Below are 23073 nucleotides of genomic sequence, written 5' to 3' on the forward strand. Positions count from 1 at the left end.
AAAGATAGTCGAATGTGTACGGCTTTGCTTTTATTTGTGTGTGTTTGCCTAAGTATTAATCTAAATTGTGCTTTAGAAAGCGGGATATAACAACGAAAATGTTGAGGAATTTAAAGAAAGCTTCAATGTAAAAACATACGCTTAAATATTAGAGGTTTTCATTCAAAAATATTTTTTTATTAATTTTTGTCGAAATATGCAATCTTTCTTAAGATAAAAATTTGAAACCTATTGTAATTGGAGACCCTTGCGTCAATCAAACTTTTCATACACTCTTTAATCAGAAAAAAATAGAAGAAAGGAATTCAGCCCTTTATGAATGGAGCGTTTAACATGGTATTATGGTATTTTTATAAAAATTTATTGTGCTTATTTTTTTTTTAATTTAAAATTTTTTTCTCTTCTATATTAATTTTTGTGGGAGTTCTTAAGTGTTCTTCCTCTTTGTTTCTTGTCAGTTTTGTGACCGTAGTCAATACATGAAAAGCAATCAAATATCAAATTTCACATGGACCCTTAGCGGATGGATATGTATGACCGCGATCTTAATAGCGCAGCAAAAATAAATAAATAAATGTTAACAATCACACAGCAGAACTGAAAGTGAAATACAGTATTGGTATAATAAAAATGCGTTTTTTGTTGCTCTTGCTGATACCGCAACTAACCAATAAAATCAACAACAATGTAGTACATAAAAACGCTTACAGTAAAATCTGAATTTTAAAGGAAGATAATTTTTATTTGTTTATTGTAGGGATTATATACCCGATGCTAATAAAGTGATGCTAGTGCTGTGTTGCTGCTGCTTTGATTTAAATGCAACAGCATCAATTAAATGCAGCGCTTGGAACGGAAACCAAAATTCCCTTTTTGATGCCTTTATGTGGGGAAACTTTATGCATTTTTTCCGCTGGTCCAACTAACAATGTAGTTGTTGTTGATTGTTTCAGCTATTGGTTGCATCCATGAGATTGTCCATTGAAGGTGCGGTCGATCGCTGGTCTGGTCGGACATTGGCTTATTGGTGGGAAATTAAAAAAATGAAATTTAAATGACTGAATTAAAATGAAAGTGTTGTGGTTGAATACCGCATGTATATATATACATAGTTGCAAAATTCATGAAAAGTAAAAATGCAAAAACAATGGCAATTGCTACCTACACTACATACATATGTGTGGTGCACGTAGCTTGACCCTTTCCATGAGCATTTATACTCGTATACACACAAGCGTCTCATTACTTTTGCACTTTTATAAACTTTGGCGTTTTAAATGCACTTTTGTTGTTGTTTTTGGAACATCGAATGTGGCAGATCGCCGCCTCATTAAAGGGAGTGAACCACGGTGGTTCGAGGTTTCGTTAGGGTAGATAAAATAATTTTTGCATAAAATAATTTTTCATCTGAAGACATACTTAAATTAAGGAAATATTTTTTTATGAAATCTCTTGTATGCCATTTTGTATTATTATATCCTTTGAATGGCATGGAATAAGTATCCGAGAGCTCCAATATTCTATGATTTGCCTGCATAAAATCGGCTGAAGTTGAACAATAGCCTTAGGTCGTCTTATGTAACGTCATATTATGCTATGTTATTTTATGCTATGTTATGTTACGATATGTTATATTATGCTATGTTATGTTATCCTCCGTTATGTTACGCTACTTTATGTTATGCTATGTTATGTTATGCTATATTGTATTATGCTATGTTATGTTATGTTGTCTTTCAGTGCATCGCTTGGTTGTGGCTATTATCACCTTTAAAAACATTCCTTTATATCTACCATGCTCCATGCGAGTCTTCCGTTAGAGCAAGTGCAGCAACAATTATTCTCACAATTTTGCTACGGATAGCCAAATTTGTAATCTATGGTTCTCGGTTTTTCGTACCTACATTCACTTGCTGTTCAGATTACATATATTATGCCCGTATGACTTTTACTAAATGGTGACAGAGGCACCATAGAACAGTTTTACTGAGTTACCTTGAAAATAACTACCCATAAAAATAATATAATAATATAGGTAATCTTGACTAAACACCTTCATCTTTTTTTATCCGTATTGCACTGTCCATTTTTTTTACATATTTTTAGGACCTTGAGCATGTCTCAGTATTTGAAATAAATTATTAGGCACAATAAGGCACTGGCCAGCAAAAATTCTTAAAATCGCTGATGTGGCTTAATTAATATTAAATTAATAATCAAGAATAAAAATGCAAAAATGTATTCAAAATCGAAATTCGCAAACACAAATGCCAACATTACTTCAATGGTGTAGATCGACTCTTTACCGACTATTTATTGAATTGTTGACTCTAGTATTGCGTTGCTTTTGCATTTGCTGTTAATAGCGGCAATCATAACATTACCTTACATGCCACAATTTGCTATTTTGCTATTGTTGTTGTTTCTTTAGCGATTTTGCATATGCCGGTTGGGCGTTGCACATTGCACTTGAATAGCCAGTAGACCACATTATGCATACCGCTGCGTTGTACTACAATAATAACAAACAGTGCATTTTTAGCACCTACACACTCGCGCAGCCGCTCACTCGCATATTTGAGCAAAGCAAATGGCATTGGCCATCAACAGCAGCAGCAGCATTGAAGTACGAGTGCAAGTACCTGCTCCTCTGGGGGCGCAGTTTATTGAACTGCACTGTGTAGTCCAAACGTATGTAAATAAGTAAACACCTACACTCACTTGCAAATTTGTAGCAGCTCTAATGCGGGCACAAGCGCTGCCATACAAGCACTTTCATACAGTCTGCAATTGTCTCGGCCTCCACCTCCTTACGTCCGCTGCTGAACGCTTTACCTTCAGTGACCAGAAATAACAAAGGAGTTTCCCTACTCATGGTTACTTACTTACTTATTTACTACTTTTAAAATTTTTTTTTATATATTTATACATTTGAAAAATTTTTCTGTGTTTATTTTTTTGTTTTTTGCCATCGAGTATTTCTTACTCAACTCAATGCGCTAATTTGCATATTAACCGCGCATTGCACTTGCATTTGCATTTATGCCACTCGTATGTACATATACTATGGCAACAACAAGCCAGCGGGTAAGCAACAATGACGATTTATGCATTTCTGCATTCACAAATTTTCCAATTCACTAAGTTGAACTACCACCAACTGCAAAGCAACAAAATTACAAAGCTAACCATCAACAGTCAGCCATAACTTTGGTGGCCACCAACTGTTGCTTGGCTTTGCTCTAGAAAGTGACCCGCATTTTTTTACAGATTTAATGTAGCAAATAAACCGCGTGAAAAAAATGAATGAATAAATGAAATGAATACAAAAATTTATTTATATTTATGCAGTTTTATAATTTTCTTTAGCTTATTGACGCAAATATTTATTTACAAATAAATTTATTGAGGTCCTTTTTAAACCACGATTGCATGACTCATATTTCTGTCAATTTACATTATTATTTCATTGGTGATTTCTGATTTTCAAAAGTGCAGGTGTGTTTTTTTTTCATTCAAAAGCTTTAATAAGTAATAGTAAAATGCAAGATATAAACAAATAGTAATAATCATTAGTTATGTTTTGAAATGATGTTCTGCCATGAAAAAGCTCCTCATAAAAATATCTGCCGTTCGGAGTCGGCTTGAAACTGTAGGTCCCTCCATTTGTGGAACAACATCAAGACGCACACCACAAATAGGAGGAGGAGCTCGGCCAAACACCTAACAGAAGTGTACGCGCCAATTATTTATTTATTTATTTATTTTTATGTTTTGAAAAAGTAAATTCTTTGTGAGCCAGTATACTTTATAATAGTTCCTCGTGGAACAAAGGCCACTTGTGATTTGATTGATAGAATTGAGTTTAAGATTGACAGGTTAACAGCGTACTTCTCCGATTTTGGCGCTGAGATGCTGGCTTTAGCCCCCAGACATGCGGCCAGTTTGCTTGCAACAGCTCTTACTCTGCCACGGATGGTAAGGTTATACCGCATATACTCGGTCATCAGGGCCGCGTTTATTTTGGAACAGGGGGTATAATGTGAAGACTTTATGTTTGCATCATTAGCCAACTTCCTCCATATTTGATGATGGTGAGCCAGTATGCCCGAAAAACAATTTTCTAGCTGTTGCAAACACAATTTACATTTTTGTCCGAACATATTTAAATCTTTTGTCTGTGACATATTTACTTTCCCATCGCTTACACAAACACTGCGTACTTGTGCACTGAGTGAATGTAGGGGTAAGAAAGACATTAACAAATGCCTACGGATTTTAGATTTAAAAATTTGATTTAAATAGACATCGAAAAATCGTTTGTACCAATTGAAAAATTGATTCTTTAGCTCTTTACACATTAGGGGTATTTTGAATGCATAGCCTGGCACTTAGCCAAATCAGCTGATTAGCTCAAAGTAACAACGAAATGCACTTGAAGTTAAGGTAGGATACAATTTAGTCGTAAATTTGACACAGTTATAATGCCACCCTGCGTTATGCTTTTATTGTTTCGTTTTCGCTGCAAAATATCGTTGATTTGAACAATTTCCCAGTTAAAATTTTAATATAATATTATAAATACCTACACTTGTGCTCACATAATTAAATCCCTTCAACTTTTTTCAATGTTCGCAATATCTTTCAGGTAAAACTATTTTCATAATTTTTTTATATTGTAAAAATATGGTTCCGTGTATAACAAAAACATTATAAATCGTAATAAATCAATTTTATAATTTGTGATTGATAGTTCATATTTAGTACTTCATATCTAGTACCCATAATACACTTTGTAGAAAATTGAGAAAGCTTGCAAAAAACATTGTCAAAAATCAACGCGAATTTTGGATGACTTCAAACTTACATTTTATTGTACCAACATTGACTTGGTTTTAAACTGCATACCCAGAAGTTTTCTAAGGAATCTGATTAAAAAGCTGTTCATTTTGTCGATAAATTTTTGAAACTTATTAAATTTTTGTGAATTCTGTAAAAAGCATGGAACATTGATTTATGAGGTTTTTGCTATACAATTAACTAAGTTTATATAAAAAAGATTATAGAAGAAAATTTAGCACACATAAATATTGCGTATATTTTAAACAGATTAAGTGACTTAATTATGTGAGCGCAAGTGTAGTTCCACGCCGCCATGCAAATGCAGTGAAATTAAGCCTTCTAAAATTACCATCATTTTCATTGCCTTTCATATCTGCTATAATGAAAAGTTATGAATATATTCCGTCACTGTAAAAGACGGCGCAAAATTAATCATCTTATTAGTTTTTTGTAGTTAATAATTTTTTTTTGCTAAATGAACACAAATGATTGTGAGCTTATTTTTTACATTTATATTGGGCATATGCAAGGTGGTGCAAATTTAGTCATCCAATTTTGTTTTTCATCAATTTTTTTTACTAAATAAAAAAAAATATTTTGTGTAATGGAAATCCTTATTTTGACCTTCAATGGAGTGCGCTTGTCTGTTTGTTGACTGCAGCGTCAATTATGGTTGACGTACGACGTTTTTTGCAGAAATTATAAAATTTCCGATAGAGTGATTAATTTTGCGCCACTTTGTAACATAATGTAAATAATGTAAAATAATCTTACAGTTAGTAAAATCAGCAGAAAAATATTTTACAACATTTCTGTTTAAAGATGACCGCGACCACGCAAAGTGGAATAGTGTTCTCTAAACTCTCGAGCTGGATTTAGTAATGTTGAATGAGATTCTGCTTTTGTGGTATTTTATAATTGATAATTATCTATTGTCTGCTTTTCGGCTTTCATGTAGGAATCAACAAACACTCTTGTCAAACAAAGAAAAAAGCTAACAAAAAACCAAGATAAAAACAAAAAGAAAAGAAAAGAAAAAAACAAACAAAAAAGAGTACGCACCAAAAATAAATTTACTAACAATCTCTCATTTCTTCGCCTGCAAGATGTCAAAACATATAAAGGAATATGTCAAAAACTCATTTTGTTGCCCTATCGTCTACAAGCAGTGGGGCTAGGAGCTCAAATATTGTGTATGACATATATTTCACATGAAAAGTGCAAAAGTTTATTTGGATATACAGTTTCTTCCCAAGGCGGAGCAATAGGTTTCACTCCATTTTACCCCTAATTATTATTCATTTTATTATCTCCATACTCGCTTTTGTTTCTTTTTTAATTTTTTCCTTGCTCTGCTTTTCGAATGCGGAAAATGTATGCACGCACCTAGAAAAGAAAGCAAATTATAGCATTACATACATAACTACATATGTTTAAACTGTAGTTGTATTTTCTGTATTGTGTAATATGCGGATAATGGCTACGCAATGTTATGTCTGCGTGCTTGTAGCTGAATTATGTGGTGTTAATAATTTTTCAACTTCCTATTCGATGTTTAACGTATGCGTGCATTTTACTTTTAAAAGTATAAAGAGGCGTGTTTACCACACACATCTTTAACGAAATGGGATTGCAAAAATAGAAATTTTATGTTTTAATTCAAATGCTTACATATGTATGTATATACGTTTAATTGAGCTTCTACTCTTCTTTTGTATTTAGCATTAAAAAACCAGGTCCATGTGTTGTGCCCGCTAAAGCAGAGTTATGCCTTGTATTAAAATAAATACATTGTTTGGGTGCCTAGGGTAAGAAGAACAGGCCAAATATAGGGTTTCCTATGAGTGCGTGTGAAAGGCCCATCTATGCGATTACGTATGGAACATGAATTGTCCTCCGCGGCGTTGTACCTGTATGATGGCACGTATCCGAGAGGTCTAATTTTCAATGATGCTGCATAGCTGAATTTGAAGAATGATCTGGGTATATGTGGTCTTTGGGTGCATCGGCCGGCTGCGGCTTTATTGGTGTTTACCTGTGACTTCCGAAAAGCCCACAAGAAAATATATAGTGGGGTCAAAAACCACAGAATTTGATATTTCCCCACATTTGGTTCCACGTTTCCGGGACGACCCAGATTTTAATCCGCCCAAGGAGTATCACTGCAACAGCATTTGCCAAATATTTATGGGGAATGTTTTATGCTGCATGACCAATTTACGTCACCTTCGCAAGAGGTAACTATGAAATCGTTGATAATCAAGTTTTATATTTGTTCGTGCTGGTATAACTGCAGTGATGTTTGGCATCCTGAACAATAAATAACAGATTTCACAAAAGTTTCCAAAACAGCATGACTGCCACAGACTGTCTATACCGAAACATCCTGGAAAAGATTTAATTTTTTGTTATCATTTGTGAAAAATATTTGTCCTTAGATTTTTTGTTTGTTTCTTAATTAATAGCTTAGACTCTGCTCAGTAATCCCTGAAATTTTCATTGTAGGACTGACATAACTTTTCCAGTGATATTGAAATACGTACAGCGAACCAAAGAAAAATCAGTACAAAATGCTACTCTAGGGAAGCGTTAGCTTACGTGCTTGTCGTATAGGGTGGGCCATGTAAAATTTGCTTTTTGAATCGGCTATAAAAAAAAAAAACTAATCAATATTTTTTCAATTTTTTTTTTATTTTGAAGATTGAACATTGTCATTTATGAATAAAAAATAATATCGTTCAAATGACTGCCACGACTGGCTTTACAGTAGGACATTCGATCAACCCAATTTTTAAGCACATTTTCGATTGTTTGGGCTCCGATTTCATGAATGGCAACTTCGATTTCGTGTTTTAAAGCATCAATCGTCTCTGGATGGTTCGCATAGCATTTGTCCTTAACGGCTCCCCACAAAAAATAGTCCAAAAACTCGTTGAGCAACGCTCGCTATTTACTGTAACCGCGGCTTCTCGCTCATTTTCGAAAAAAAATGGCCCGATGATGCCGCCAGACCAAAAACCGCACCAAACAGTGACTCATTGGGATGCATTTGCTTCTCTATAGTAACGTGTGGATTTTCTGAGCCCCAAATCCAACAATTTTGCTTATTGACCTAGCCACCGATGTGAAAATCAGAAAAGAAGAAGAAGACTCACCACTTTGGAAATAGGTTTTCAATATTTCCCAGTTTTGTTCAAGCGTATAGCGTCCCATTTCGTAAATGTCAAACCTTTAAGTAAATTATGAACACATTTGACATATCATTTGTGTTACCATTCTCAAAAAAATAGGTGGTTCAAAAAGCAAACGCTATATGGCCCACCTTGTATATTACGCCCGTTTGTAAATCGATCGGCGCACCGCTTCGTAGATTTGTAAGCAGGTACGCGGTGTTTTTCGCTGATTCGCTTTACACATTTGAATATAACTCGAAAATTCGTGGGAACCCCCCTATAAAATTTGCAGGGATTACTAACTAAAGTCTCAGCTAATAATAAAAAAAAAAAGAAAAAAAAGAAACAAATTTGAGTAGAAGTGTTTTTCGTAAGTGTCAAAAAACGAAAATGTTTCCAAAATTTTTTTAATTTAAATATCAATCAATGCAAAAGTTTTTTAAAAGTATATTTCCTCCCAAAGGAAGTAAAAGAAATTGTGAAGATGTTGAAAAGGATCAAATTAAGTTGACTATTAAACCTCCATGTTAAAATTTTCAATGTTGAGTAAATCTCGAAATTATTACATATTTTTCTAAATTTTTTTTCAGTTTATTTCATGTAATATTGCATATATAAATTTATACAATTAGCCCTTAAAGCCTTTGTGTGAGTTTCTTTCCGAACTCGTACTCCTATTCGGCTAGCGACTACCTCGAATGAAGCGCAATTTGAAAATTAAAATTTCGACCTCTTTTTCCGAATATTGGCTTTCAAATGGTACAATGCCTTTGGTTTTCGACGTGGGTCAATGACTTTAGATATCTCTGAGTAAAGCCCAGATACGAATCAAAGGAGAAATTATACGCTTACCGCATGCTTTTAGAATAATTTGATTGGTCGGATTCGTGCAGTTGTGTGTTGAAATAAAACCTTTTTCATATTAATATCGTTTAATTCTAAGCTAAGCTTATTGATGCCAGAACAGGAAAATGAGGTGAGCAGAAATCAGCTGCCAATTGTTAAAACGACTGACGCTAGAAAATATGTGCTGCGAATATATAAATGGAACTTCTATAAAACATCATTCAAATATGCTTTAGGCTTGCCAACCATATCGAGACCGAAGGACGTGCAATCCCTTTTAGATAAACACAAATTTTAAGCCGTCAATATGGCGGACTTTAAAACACCAATCGTATTCTTAGCTTTGCTTAATTGCATTTAGTAATAGCGCTGCGAGTTATTAATTCCTCGTTAGATGTCAGAAGTTACCAGATTTGTTCGTAATCTAGTAGTAAGTCATTACATGTCAGAGGGTATTCGTCTTCAACCATAACAAATAATATTCCCGAAAAAGCTCGAAAGAACTGTGTTTCAAGCATATACTCGCCTTTAATCCTTTGTTTCTTTTATTAAAAAACAAAAAATTCTTTGTTTTTGTGTTTTTTTTATAAAAAATATGTATTAGCTTTATCGTGAACTTAGCTTTGGTTTTATTAACTCTTTTACGCAGTCCTAATAGTCACTACCAGATTTAATCTTTGCCTTCCACTTTTCTTATTATTTATTGCGCCATTAAATCGGTTTGAGAGCATGCATGTAAATGCCAACGTCAGGTAAAAGTAGTAAAAGCGATGAAAACAAATTTTAACAGATTAATTTGAAAATCATAATTTCACACACAACTTGTGTTTGTTTGTAGCTCATATGGCCAAGTAGTTGTTATAGCTTTTGCTAAGTTCATAGTAGCTACGGCTTTTATCGCCATCGCATCCATAAAGTTGGATTTTACTTTGCCACCGTTTGCTGTTGTTGTTGCCGTTTGGCTGGTTGCATGTAATTGCTGGAAGTTGATTATTGCCACTTGGATAGTTGTTGTTGGGCGTATGTGGAATTGCTTTTGTTTTCATTGTTTACTTTCTTATGCTGTTGACATTTATTGTCGCCAATACGGTTCGCAAAGTTACGATAGCATACATACAACCCATACAACCCACGTGTGCACATAAAATATAATACATAAAATATTTTTCAGCTCTTTTCTTTGTATTCGCTCGCTCTCAGGCGCCGTCCTCGAGTGCACTCAATTGTCGTATACAATGGCAGTATAGCACTAAGAAACAAAACCAAAAAGTGTAATATCCGCGTTGCATCAGCCCAATAGACTTTTGCAACATTTTCCGTACAATATACTAAGCAGCTCTTATCTCTTTCATCTATTGCTCATTTTTCATCTTGACGCATGTATGTGTCTGTCTGTCAACGGGTATGCTCATAACTTTATTTAGCATTTCCAATTCTGGGCACCACCTTTATCTCCTACTAATTCGCCTTATTACATGCCTTTCACGCTGCTGCTGGGAACTTTTATATATCATATTACAGTAACGGACACTGAAATCTGACCACATAGAAAAGCTCTATATTTCGCCCGAACGTTTGAGGTTTCGTTTTCTGACAATGGATGTTCCTACGCTTAATACACCTAACGAAGAAAAAATAATGAAAAATAAATGTTCGGCAGTACGCACACAATATATCGAATTTAAAGTAAATAAAAAAAAATAAAAAATGAAATAAAAAAAATAAAAGTAAATAAAAAAAATAAAATAAAACAAATAAATAACCAAAACAAAATAAAAATAGAAAAAATAGATAAAAAAATAAGTAAAGAAATAAAACAAATAATAAAAAAATAAATCAAATAGATAATAAATTAATATTTTTGTAATTAAAAAAAACATGAAAAAATAAAAAATGTTACAAAATAAAAAAATAATTTTTAAGAAAACAAATAAATAAATAGAAGTTAAAAATATGAATTAAAAAAAAAAATTGAAAAATAAAAAAAGTAAAAAAAATGAAAAATAGAAAAAATATAGAAATAGAAAAAAAGTGAAAATAATAAAAAAAAGAAACAATAAAGCTTCAAAAAGAGACGTAGTAAGGTTTACTTTGTCACTAGAGTAGGTAATTTCGTACTTGACGATTATTAAAATGCAACAAAAAATATATTCATCTCCAAATAAAATAAAAAAATATTTTTTACACGGGCCAACTTTTTATGCACGAATTTCAATAGTAAGTTTTCATTTGAAATGGGTGAAATGGATGTAATGAACAACGACTCCCATCTTCAAAGTTGCCAAAAAATTCGATATTCCTATAAAACGAAAATTTGCTATAAATTGGTGTTATTATTCTTATGCATATACATATGTATGCATGGTATATACTTTTACAGAAACGAATAGGATTACAATAAAGTTTTGGAAAATGGCATGACATGGTACCACTTACTCTCAAGTAAATAAAGAAATACTATTTAGTTGAAGGAAAAACGTGAATTGGAGAATTTCTAGTTTAGTCTGATGACGAATTTCAATATTTACCGACTTGAGTAAATTTAACACAAAAGCACTCTATAGCAAAAGCTGACCAATAGGCAGTAGATAAATCCGTATCGAAAAACTTGTTTATGAATAATGTTTGTTTGCCAGTTTGTGTGTTTTGCCAGTGATTTTATTAAATTTCATACCGAATGTAAATTTTTTTTTAATTTTTCTAATGCGTTCACACATTGCCTATTGCGTTCACAGCATGCCTATGTGACCGCCTAACCTCCTGCCGGTTTACTTTCTTTTTGTTCTTTGCAACCTTACTCGTATGTGAACTTTGCCGTCGCCAACTGAGCTGAACTACTCTGTTCAAGTGGTCCGAAAGGCGGGAAATTGAGTTGAATAGTGATTTAGTTAACGCCGCATTTGCAACATTTTTTCTTCTCCAGCTGCATTTTCATTCACCACGTATGTAGCTTATTCCACTTAAATGCGAGCGTGTTAATTACATTCGAGTTGAATATAGGAGAAGAGAAAAAGTTATAAGAAACATTTTAATTATTTTATAGTGCATTGCATTGTGTTACCTCTGAGAGAGGGAGAGCTAGGGAGAGCAGACTCTAGTAACTAGTGCGACTGCCTTGCCAGCATCGTCGTATGCCGTGACTTGTATATTTTCTTCCTCATCAATATTTATAAGCGAATATATGAAATTTTTCTTAACACTTTTTCTGTTTTTTTGCTGTATTTTTTCAAAGTTGTTGTAATGCTTTGTTTTCACATTAGCACTATTGGTTGCATAAGAATCGTCAAATACTATAAATAACATTTATTGCACCTTTGGCACTTACCCGTCCTATGATTTACGTGTAATATCTTTAAGGCCAACAACAACAATTAGTGGCAACAGTTTACCGTACAATTGCATGACGAATTGACATATTAATAGTCGCAGTGATTGAAGTGTACGGCTAAAGTTTAATTGAGTAATTTCCTCACTTTAAAATATGTTGCCTTGTATTAAAAAATAATAATAATAATAAAAGTGGTGGATATAGATACGAGAAGCGACCGACAAGTACGCGGCCTAAGATACTGAATTAATGAAAAGTATGGTTTTACATTTTTTAATATTTCAACGTAATTCCTCTTAAGTAAAATGCACTCCAACATCGCCAAAGTAATGCCTTTATGCCACTAAAAATGATTTTTAGCTCAGTAAATCTTCGTTTGCGTAGGTTTTTGTGGCAGTTGGTTTGGAATAGCCAACTTATTTAGACCAAGTAAGTCCGTTGTGGTTTCGTTCGCGTAACTAGTTTCGAAAAAAAGCTTAAGGCCACAGTAGCCATAGCTATAGCTTATTGTATTTCATAGCTAACTGTAAATACAATGGTCAATAAAAAAAAACTATAATTATGAATTCCATAGCTTTTAAGTCATCTTTCGCGAGTCATGACCCGAGTGCTGTTAACCCTCGGTTCGTTGTGCGCATTCGATATTAATGACAGCCACAATATGTCCCACAAATAGTGTTATGACGAATAATCGCTAAGTATAGCTCCATTCTTTTGCAACTGTTCTGCAAAAGAACGTTCGAACTCGCTTATAATTTACATATACCATAGTTACTATACAGCACCATGATACCATTTTGGTGTGTTTGTAAAGGAAAAACAAAATTTGTAAATAAATGTATTTACCAAATATTGTATATTATTTCAAATTAAATTTTTCTCGGAATTACTTATATATCAAAATATATATTGTATTTTATCTCTATACTTTAGAATAATATATATATATATATATATACATATACAGTGCACTCGCGAACTAATTAAAACAGGCGCTGTTTGATTTATCGAATTTGTTCGACTTATCAATTGACTGTGCTATGTTAAAAAAACAGTCATCGATATCGATTTTTCGATCGATTGTTGAAAATGGAAGCCAGCAGAAAATTTCTGTAGTATAGTTTCGTTATACGAATTACATTTTGGTCCATTGGCTGGATCAATGGTGTCGCATTCGGCGGCATAAACATAGTTAAAATTAAACCATCCTCGGACTTTAATTCGATTTCGTTGGGATGTGATTGGGCATTATCAATTAGAAGAAGAGCCTTCTCAGGTAGTCCCCCATCTTTCAAATATTTTCTTACCTAAATATTAAAGTCATTTAACTTGGTTAAAAAAATTGTTTTAATGAATCTGGATTTTACCTGCGGCACGAACGAATTATGAAATCAGTCTTTGAAAATCGCCGAAGTCATCCAGGCTGATTTGGAATTTTTGTACTCCACCGGACAGTTAAAATTTTTGAAAACACGAGGATTTCTTGCTTTGTCAATAACGAGAAGTTTAAGCTTATGGTTGCCGGTAGCGTTAGTGCAAGCCATAAATTGCCGTACCTTTCTTTTTTATAAGACTTATGGTGGACTTGGCTACCCCATATTCCTTCGCTAGAGAAGTAACACTACGTCCACGTTTAATTTTGTTAAGGACTTCAGCCCTCTCTTTTAATGTTAAACACTTCAACCTTTTACGATCCATTACTCACGTGCACTGATACACTACAAATGACAAATTTAAAGCAATTTGGTCAATGGAAGATGTTGTTCCCAGAAAACTAACGGGATATTAACGCCGAAATATTCATATGGACAATACACTAGTATACATATAATTTATATACATATACTATTACATATGTATCTATGTACAAAATGTACATGTTTGAAAAGAATGTGTGTACAAATAAATTTGTTTTTTTGTTCGAGTTATAGCGCTTTTTTATTGTTCGAGTTACAAAGAAGTCAATAGGGGGAAAAATGTGTTCGAGTTAGCACGTCGTTCGACTTAGCGGCTATTCGAGTTACCGCGAGTGCACTGTATATATATATACATATATATATCATTTATTTGATATTTTTACAAAATAAACTATGGGCTTGATTTTACTTAGTTTCTCAAGTACTTTTCAGAGGTCCAATCACTATGGTTTCGCTTTTTTCCATGCCAACGTTATTAATCAGGTCTCCTATTGTTTAAGCGTCTTAACCTTTATTACTGTTGCAAAAGAATGCAGCTTACCACAGGTTATGAACTTATCGTTCGGCCCTCGTACACACATATACACATACATATGTATGTAGTAAATACTTGCCGTAAGCAAGAATAAATGAAAATTGTAGATACAACAATCACGCTTCTCGATACATTTTTCAATTTTATTTAATTGGAAATCACTTACAAATGGCATTCGAATTCAAGACAAGTTAAATAAACTTGATTAAAAGTAAATTTGTTAAAAATACATATATATGCACATAAACAATAACAGTATTTGTGCACTTTACAAAATCAAAAACTTTGCCTGCCAATTCTTGCGGAACAGTAAAAAACATGTTCCTAAATTACTGAAAAGAAAACAAATAAACTTAAAAAAAAAACAAAAAGTAAGGAAAAATAAAGTGCCTGTAAAACAAGTAAGAATGCAGGAAAAGGTCATCACCCTCAATTTATTTCGATTAAAAGAATTTGATTTAAAAAAAAACATAAGCACATTCTGTTGTTTTTATATCAGCTTAAACATTTCCCATACATGTACCGAAATGCTGCTGGAGTGACAATCCTTGGTCGGATATAAATCCGGGTCGGTCCGGTAACGTAGAACCGACTGTTGTGAAATTGAAGTTTGAAAAAGGCGAGCCGAGAAGCACCGAGAGAATGGTAACTCCTCTCCAGATTGGGAGAATGAATTTTACTCGTTCTCATTACACCGGAACCCACAAAGAAAACGCGCAGTGCTATCTGGCTGCTCTAAGCAGAACAGGCAAATCGGGTGCTCAATGATTTCAATGGTGGCCCTATGCTGACCCCAAGCGCTATGTCCTGTAATATTACCGACCATGAACCGAATATCTTTTCTGCCAAGTTTTAGAAAAAAGTTCGACAGTTTTCTGTTAATAATCTGTTGCATAATCGCTGATCCAATTCCGCTGATTCATTCCGATTATTGGCTCTGGCCCCTGTGTGAAAACCGCTAATCCGCAGTTGACCAATTCATCGGTAATTTCATTTCCTTGAACGAACACCGCGGAGTTCTGTCGTGGGAACAATTCGTTGCACATTCTGTTTTCACTAAGCGCTGTGTAGGGAGAAAAGTTGAGGTTCAAAATACTTTATAGATCTTAATTGTTAACCGATTTTAATTGTTTTTTATTTTAAGCTTAATAAATTTTTCATAACTAAATGATGGTTTCATTACCAAAAAAAAATTTATATATTTTCTCTTGGTGAGTAACGCTGGAACTTCGCCTAACTTTTTCTCCCACATCATAAGCTTTTTGGTTTTTGCATTTTCACTTCCCTAAATATTCAGAAACGCCCGCACTGCTCTCCAATGGCAAATAACTGGCTAATGAACTCAGCCACCCACAGCACCGAAAAGGCCAACAAACAACATAAACAAAAGGCGCGTGTGCGTTTGAAGCTCTTAAGATTTTTCAATAAATAAATAAATAAAATTGCGGTTAATCGAAGTGTAAAGAGTTGGTGGCAGCTAGCCAGCCAGCCCGTGCTGCTTCAGTCGCTGACTGTCGCTTTGCTTCTCATGAAGATTATTAGATGCCCTGCTGCTTTTGTTGCTGCCCGTTGTGTCGCTGTGAAGCAGCTAATTGTGAATACGTGCACTTTGTTTCACTGCATCGCTTCATCGAGGCCATCAATACCCCGATAACTATGTAGCTGTAGCTGCCCTTCCGGCCATGGTGCATGCTGCTGTGCACGTTTTCAAGGGCTCTGTGGGGGTGGCTGTTGCCATGGTTGTGTTTGCTAAGGCAAATACTTTGATGTAAAATATAAATACATTAATTTTTATTACACTCACGAATAAAGTGTTTATTTATACTACTATTTTAATTATGTTAATGGGCTTAAAAATCGATTTACGAAGTTTTTAGAATTTACTAATTTATATTACAAATTCTCAAATCGAATGTATCAAATTTGAATACAACTTTTTTTGAATTCCGGGTATTTTAAAATTTCTTTCTTAAAATCGTGAAATCTTCACCATTTTCTGGGATATTAAGCTATACTTTTCTCAGATTTTTTGCCAAAAAGGTACAAATAAACTTGAAAAGCTCAGACTTATCATACTTAGGCTATAAAGCACTATAGAATATTGAATATACTTGCCGTAACAACTATTAATTCGTACCCTTATAATCTCTTCTATACACTCCCCGTTGTAAAATTATAACTATTTTTTTACTATAACAAACGCAAAGTTTCAAATTTTGTACGAAATTTTTCAAACCTTCACCTTAAAGTTTTGATCAGAATTTTTAGAATTTTTCTGGTTATGCAGTTTTCGGTCATTGCGTTTTAATGCGAGTGCGATTGTCAAGCGATTACAAAATATCGTCGATTTTTGGCAATTTTTTTGGGGGATTTTTCGTCTTTGTAAAAAAAATCGGGCATGCAATTTAGAGCATACATTTTAAAAAAGTAGTTTTAGATTTAAATGTTGAACTAATAAACCAGTTAACATGATACTTTTTTTAAATTTATATTAATGTAAAGTATGTTTTAACTAGTAATGAAAAAAAAATCTGGGGTTTCGGAAAGTAGACGTGATACACACGAATATCTACCAGTATGTCGTGTGCTATGGTATCACTCTTAATATTTTACTTTCATTTTTTTATTAATATTTTAGGTATCATAAATCTATACCGAAATTCATACATACATATAAACCTATATAGCAGCGCATGTGCATGTATGTATGTACGTGTACAATTGTCGAATTGAGTTCAAAGCGATGACTAATTTCGCGTATTCAGCTCATTGCAAAATTGAAACCTAAAAAGTCATAGCTGCGAAAAACCAACAAATAAATCGTTAAAACACCGCGACGGCATAACATGTTTTTAAGTTTATTTCATAAGCAAAGCAATAGCTAAGCACAAAAGCAGACAAACTAAAGCTTTGACATAAAAACGGACAACAACAAAAATACTGAGTGATAAATATGTGTGTACGTATATTAAAGTATATGAATGAAAGGAAAACTAACAGAAATAACATCAAACCTACTCAGGCAGCGAACAAAGTGTTGGCTTTTAGCTAGTCTTGGGTGGCTTAGCGCCAACTACAGGGTCTTTCAAGTTCAAGTTAATTTTTTTAGGTGGCTGTGAGTGTCGTCAATATCCATATCATGAACAATAGCCAAATGTCTTTCATTGCAGTACCGATATTTTCAATTGAATGGTCAAGGCAAATTTGTGCTGATGTTCCTATGTTTAATTAATTCTTTTATTCTGCAGGGAATTATCCACTATTTTGCTAACTATGCAGCCGGCGAAGACACTATAGTACCACAACAATATGACTACTTTTCTTTTGTTTATTTTAATTTTAATAAATTTCGTTTTTGATAAATACATCGTTCATTCTAGGACTAATATCATATAAAATAAAGTTTACAATTTTGTACAAAATTCATAAGAACTCGATAAATTTTCCTAAAATTTTCAAACATTTTAATCAAAATTACAACAAAAAAAAGTCGGACACGCATTCCATTCATTCCAGAATACTCAGTCAAGGGAAAAAATTATCAATAAACAGTTTGCCTACCATTTTTATGGTAGATTTTAATGGCGCAGCAAAATCGTTGATTTTTTTATTTAACATCCTTCAAAGCAAAGCTCTGTTAAAATCGATCTGGGACTTGAAAGACCCTGCATTTCACACACGAAAAATTGCATTAGAGCTAAGACGTTATGTTTTATTATGAATACTTTTGTTTGTGCTTAAAACAGAAAACTTTTACTGCTTGATTTTTTATTTTATTTAATGCTAACTTTTTTCTTATGAGCTTGACTGGTTTTATCGAGTTTTATCTTTTTTGACAACGCGACGGGCGCGCAAGTCAAGGTTTCCAGCCGTTTGTGGTAGATCTGATGAGAGTTGCTTGTTTTTATTTGTATTGCTGTATTTGCTGCTAGTTAAAAGGCAGCCACTTCCACTAATTATAAATTTCAACCGAAGTTTTTCTACTCAAACTCAAGCACACACAATTTTCTTTTAATTTTTTGTAAGTGGCGATTAAAATTAATAATTTTGCTAATGCCAAATAATTGGGCTTGCCAATTACTTAATCCTTCTTGTGGCATTCGCCATGAATTACTCATCGTTCTAGAATCCTTTTAATCACTTCGAATCTAGAACCACAAGTTCACTATCAATGCATAATATTGACATTTCCCTCATTTTGCTCAGTGTAAGGGCGTCGCAGATGCGTCCCACAGTCACTTGCCGGCTGTATTGAGCGGAGCTGAAAGAAGTAGAAGAGAAAATTTTTTTGAATTCCTGCTCCCGAAAATAAAGCTTGAAGACAGAAAAATGTATGAAGCATAAAGCGTACCAAAAAATGGAATTTGCTGTAAAGAAAGTTGTTAAATTTGATTACCGAATCAGAAGGCATGGGTGCAAATTTTAATTATTTTATTATTCAATTTCTGCGCTTTTTTGTTGTTATGCTTTCCTTAATTAACCAACTGACCTGGTTTTCCTTTCTTAACTTAACTTTTTAATTAACCTTGCGCAATGAGTGATTTGGAGTCAAGTGATACGTTTTGGGGGAGTGAAATTAGTTTTATATTTTTTTATTTTAGCAACTTTTTAATTTCATAAGCATTTTTATACCCCGCGCACTTCTGCCAAAATCATTTTATGCAACAGTATACAAAATTGAAATTTTGGTGAAATTTGCAGATTTTTCATAATTTTCATAATTTTTGCACAAAGTTAAAAAAACGGTTTATATTTTTTTGTTTATTGTATAATGAGCTAAACATTTATAAAAAAAAAGTAACCACTAAATATATTAAAAGAAGTTAAATAGCTAAAACTGGTCGAAATGTGGTACACCTTTCATTGTCCTTTTGTCTAAATACCAAAATTTTCAGAATGATGAGAGGTGGATTAGTTTTGTCTGCCCGCTCATCAGACTCGCGCAAAAATTAATATTTTTCAATGAGACTTGGCACACATATTGGACCAAGGTAATTTAGTAGTGAATATGTCTGAAATCAGTAATTAGCCACGCTCACTTACCATATAACGGTAGTTTTAGCAAAATAACAAAAACTGAAGTTTCTGTTACTAATAAAATACAATAACTCAAATTTGGTGCAAATAATGAACCCAATAAAAATAAATACGGCGTCAGTCTATGAGTTTCATTGCTTCCAAAGATTAACAGCCAGCACAAAATAAATTTTGCTAAATATAATTGATATATAATTGGTGCTTCTTATTTGTGGCGTACGCCTTCATGTTGCTCCCCAAATGCAGGGACCTACAGTTTTAAGCCGACTCGGCAGATCATTTTTTTTGTGAGGTGCTTTTTTATGGCAGAAATACACTCGGATGTTTGCTATTGCCTGTCGAGGGGCGACCACTATTAGAAAAAACTTGTTTTTTTATCATTTTGGTATTTCTGAATGGTATTCACGCACCAATCGATGTGGCTACGACTGCCGTATTGTAATTACTATAGTTCATTATTGTATTATCATTGGGTTTTTACTTAGAAAAATAGGTCATTATTAAGCGTGGGATGTTTCACTTTCGAATAAAATTTGTACTCCACTTCACCCATTCGGAAGGTGCTGCGTGGCAATTGCTCAATATATAGACATGCGATCGTGCTTCATGGGATCATTTGACTGAAAACATTTGAAAGCTAGATATAAAGCCTTCTTTAACCAAGCCGAAGAAAAAATACATTCGGCTGGGGTTAGGGGTGCTAACAAACTTATAGGACTGTTGTCGTTCTACGAATCCCGGAGTTGCGGAATTTTGCTCTTTTTAAGTCCCGAAAATCTCGTGACGATTCGCTACAATCACGGGATTTTCAGGTTTTTTAATATCTTAGGAAACATATCGTAGGTCAAACTTGACTTTGACTTTTTGACAAAAATATAAGTAGATATATTTCAAAGTTTTTTCAATATTGATAACATTTTTTGAGTTAAGTGGTTGCAAAATAGTGAAAATCTAAATTCCGATTCTGGTCTCGGAATCCCGGGATTGCAATGGTGCGTCAAAATGAAAATATGAAAATTGAAAAAAATTGTAACCCTACATGCCATACACGCTTTATTTTATATAAACAGTTGATCATTTAAATATGTTTCTACTATGTAATTTTTTTTTCGTTTTAATGTGAGACTCTCACAGTATATACGAATATCTACGTCATCAACACTCCCGCAGTGAGTCCATCAAAGAGATGAAAGGAAAGAAAACCAATAGCATTTTTCTCAAAACTAACGCGTACGACTTTGGTGACTTGGCAAATAAAGTTACCATATGGAAATGTAATAAATTAAAAGAAGTAAATGAAACTTTGACAGTCATAAATTTCACTTTCATAATAGTTTTAAGTAGCTTAAAAAGTGCATGTAAGGTACAGCACAAAAAACTAAAAGTCGAGGGAAAAGTCAGTTATAACTCAAGTTTAATGTAATTAAAGAAATTTTGTTTGCATTTGATGGATGCCGTTGAGCGCTGCTTGACAACGTGCCTTTTATGACCTTTCTCTTGCCACCCTACATAACCATACTTTGCTACATATCTACTCACATATGCTTGTACATACTTGCACTTATACAAAAATTGACAAAATCATATCTGCCAGTCGCCTTTAACATCAAAATTAAATTTTAGGTGATACATTTCCGGAGATTTATTTTGTGAGTTTTTCGACGTTTTCTAAACATTACATTCATTGCCGTGCGGAATTTAACATTTATTTTGAGTTTTATGCTTTAGTTTTATGTTGACATAGTAATTTTCGCAGGCCAATTTTTGCTTACCTTTGAAGAGTTATATACAGGCATGTTCTGAAAATCGCGCGATTTCAATTCGGATCCGAAATGGCAATTCGTACGATTTTGTTTTGGGTGTTCTGTAATTCGTCCGATTTCATTTAAATTCGAATTTAAGTTTGAAACAGCTGATTTCTCTTTGGCAATTAAACAAACCAAATGACAAAAGAATTCGTTGGCAAAAAATACGAAATAATTTCAAAATAAGAGGATTTAATTAAAAAATTATCATGTTTTTTATGGCAGCTTATGTGTTAAACGAACAGGAGCAAGATTACCAAAGTAGAATAGATAGGCGGCGTTTAAGAGACCATTCGAATCCTCTCAGTGCACCGGATTCTACGTAAGATTAGAAATGGTTATACTTTGTGGCATTCATTAAGTTTTTCTACTTTAGATTTGTTTCCAACTATCGCCTAAACAAGTACGCTTTTTTAGAAGTGCTGAATGAAGTAAAATCTTTCGTCAAGGAAACGTCCATACCTATTTTATTAAAGCTGGCAGCAAGTCTTAGGTTTTTCGCAGAAGGTTCCTATCAACGTTCCGTCGGAAAGGATACAGATATTGCTATGGGTAGAAGCACAGTCTCAAAAATATTATCCGAAATGATCAATGCTTTGGAAAATGTTCTGTGTTCTAAGTGGATTAAGCTGAAAATGTCTGAAGAGGATTCTAGAAAATCAAAACTTAATTTTGTAGAAAAATTCGGTATTCCAGGAGTAATAGGGTGTATTGATGGAACACATGTGGCTCTGATTAAACCTTTTGAGAACGAGCATCTATTTTTTAACCGAAAAGGATTTTTTAGCATAAACGCAATGATTGTAAGAATGAATTTAAATTGTGTTTCTAAAATTTAAAATTTACTGCCTTTATTTTACAGATTTGTGATTTTGATATGATAATAAGAGCAGTTGATGCAACTCGGCCTGGTGCAAGCCATGACGCTTTCGTATTTAGTATGAGCAGTGCAAAACACTATTACCTATCGCAGTATGAAGCTGGTGACCGAGGGTCTTGGCTACTGGGAGATTCTGGTTTTGGTATAGAGCCATTTCTACTGACTCCATATAGAAACCCAGGCCCAAGATCGGCAGAACACAGATTTAACCAGCAGCATGCAAAAGCACGTAACATCGTTGAGCGTGTTATAGGAGTATTAAAAAGTCGGTTTCGTTGTTTGAAAACTACCCTGCCATATACGCCGCAAAAGGTAGTGAAGATAATAAATGTTTGTTGCGCACTACATAACATATGTAGAAGTAATCAAATAGATGACATTGAAACAGAAACCGTATTAGAAAACAATCCAATTGATGAGGAAATTGCTGAAAATGAGGAAAACAGTAGTTTATATAGTGTTGGCAGAAATATAAGAGACTCTATTGCTAGAAATTTAATATTATGAAACATAAAATTTATTCATATTAAAAGTAAATATATACATAACATTTCAATAAGATTCTTTTATATTTATTTTTTAGTCTCTATCTCAAGCATTTTAGTTTTAATATTAACTGTTTCCTGTTGCAACTGCTCCATTTTGAGGTAATGTCTTTGCTTTTGCTCTATACTTTGAGTCTTCAAGCGATTTTGCTCTGCCAGCAATTCATTTTGTTTCTCAACAGCACGACGAAGTCGTCGAATCTCTTCCCTTTCATCTTCCTGCGATTTTGCAATCTTGTGTTGGTTTTCACAAATGTTATCTAAAGTTGTGGATATTTTCTCCATACAACTAGATTGCGTTGCCATACACGACTGAAGGCTGTCCTGCGTTGACACTCGTAGCCTCTTTGCAGCTCTCAGGGTAGCCACCGCTTCCCTACTTGTT

At 33.7% G+C, this 23073-nt stretch overlaps 1 protein-coding gene across 1 annotated transcript; it reads left to right on the forward strand.

Annotated features, from left to right (window-relative positions):
• The first annotated feature begins 21328 nt into the window (after positions 1-21328).
• On the forward strand, positions 21329-22650 carry LOC129235675 (putative nuclease HARBI1). Its single transcript, XM_054869659.1, has 3 exons — positions 21329-21585; positions 21640-22066; positions 22126-22650. The coding sequence occupies exons 1-3, from the start codon at positions 21473-21475 to the stop codon at positions 22648-22650; spliced, it is 1065 nt and encodes a 354-aa protein (XP_054725634.1). The 5' UTR covers positions 21329-21472.
• Positions 22651-23073: the final 423 nt, after the last annotated feature.

Source organism: Anastrepha obliqua, chromosome 1 (genome assembly GCF_027943255.1).
Source record: "Anastrepha obliqua isolate idAnaObli1 chromosome 1, idAnaObli1_1.0, whole genome shotgun sequence".
NCBI classification, from domain to species: Eukaryota; Metazoa; Arthropoda; class Insecta; order Diptera; family Tephritidae; genus Anastrepha; species Anastrepha obliqua.

Bases quoted from the DNA above. Each gene is read 5' to 3' on its own strand.
- LOC129235675 (XM_054869659.1), top strand. From the start codon at position 21,473: ATGTTTTTTATGGCAGCTTATGTGTTAAACGAACAGGAGCAAGATTAC. The intron at 21,586-21,639 runs GTAAGATTAGAA...TTTCTACTTTAG, and splicing joins CTCAGTGCACCGGATTCTAC to ATTTGTTTCCAACTATCGCC. The intron at 22,067-22,125 runs GTAAGAATGAAT...TTTATTTTACAG, and splicing joins TTAGCATAAACGCAATGATT to ATTTGTGATTTTGATATGAT.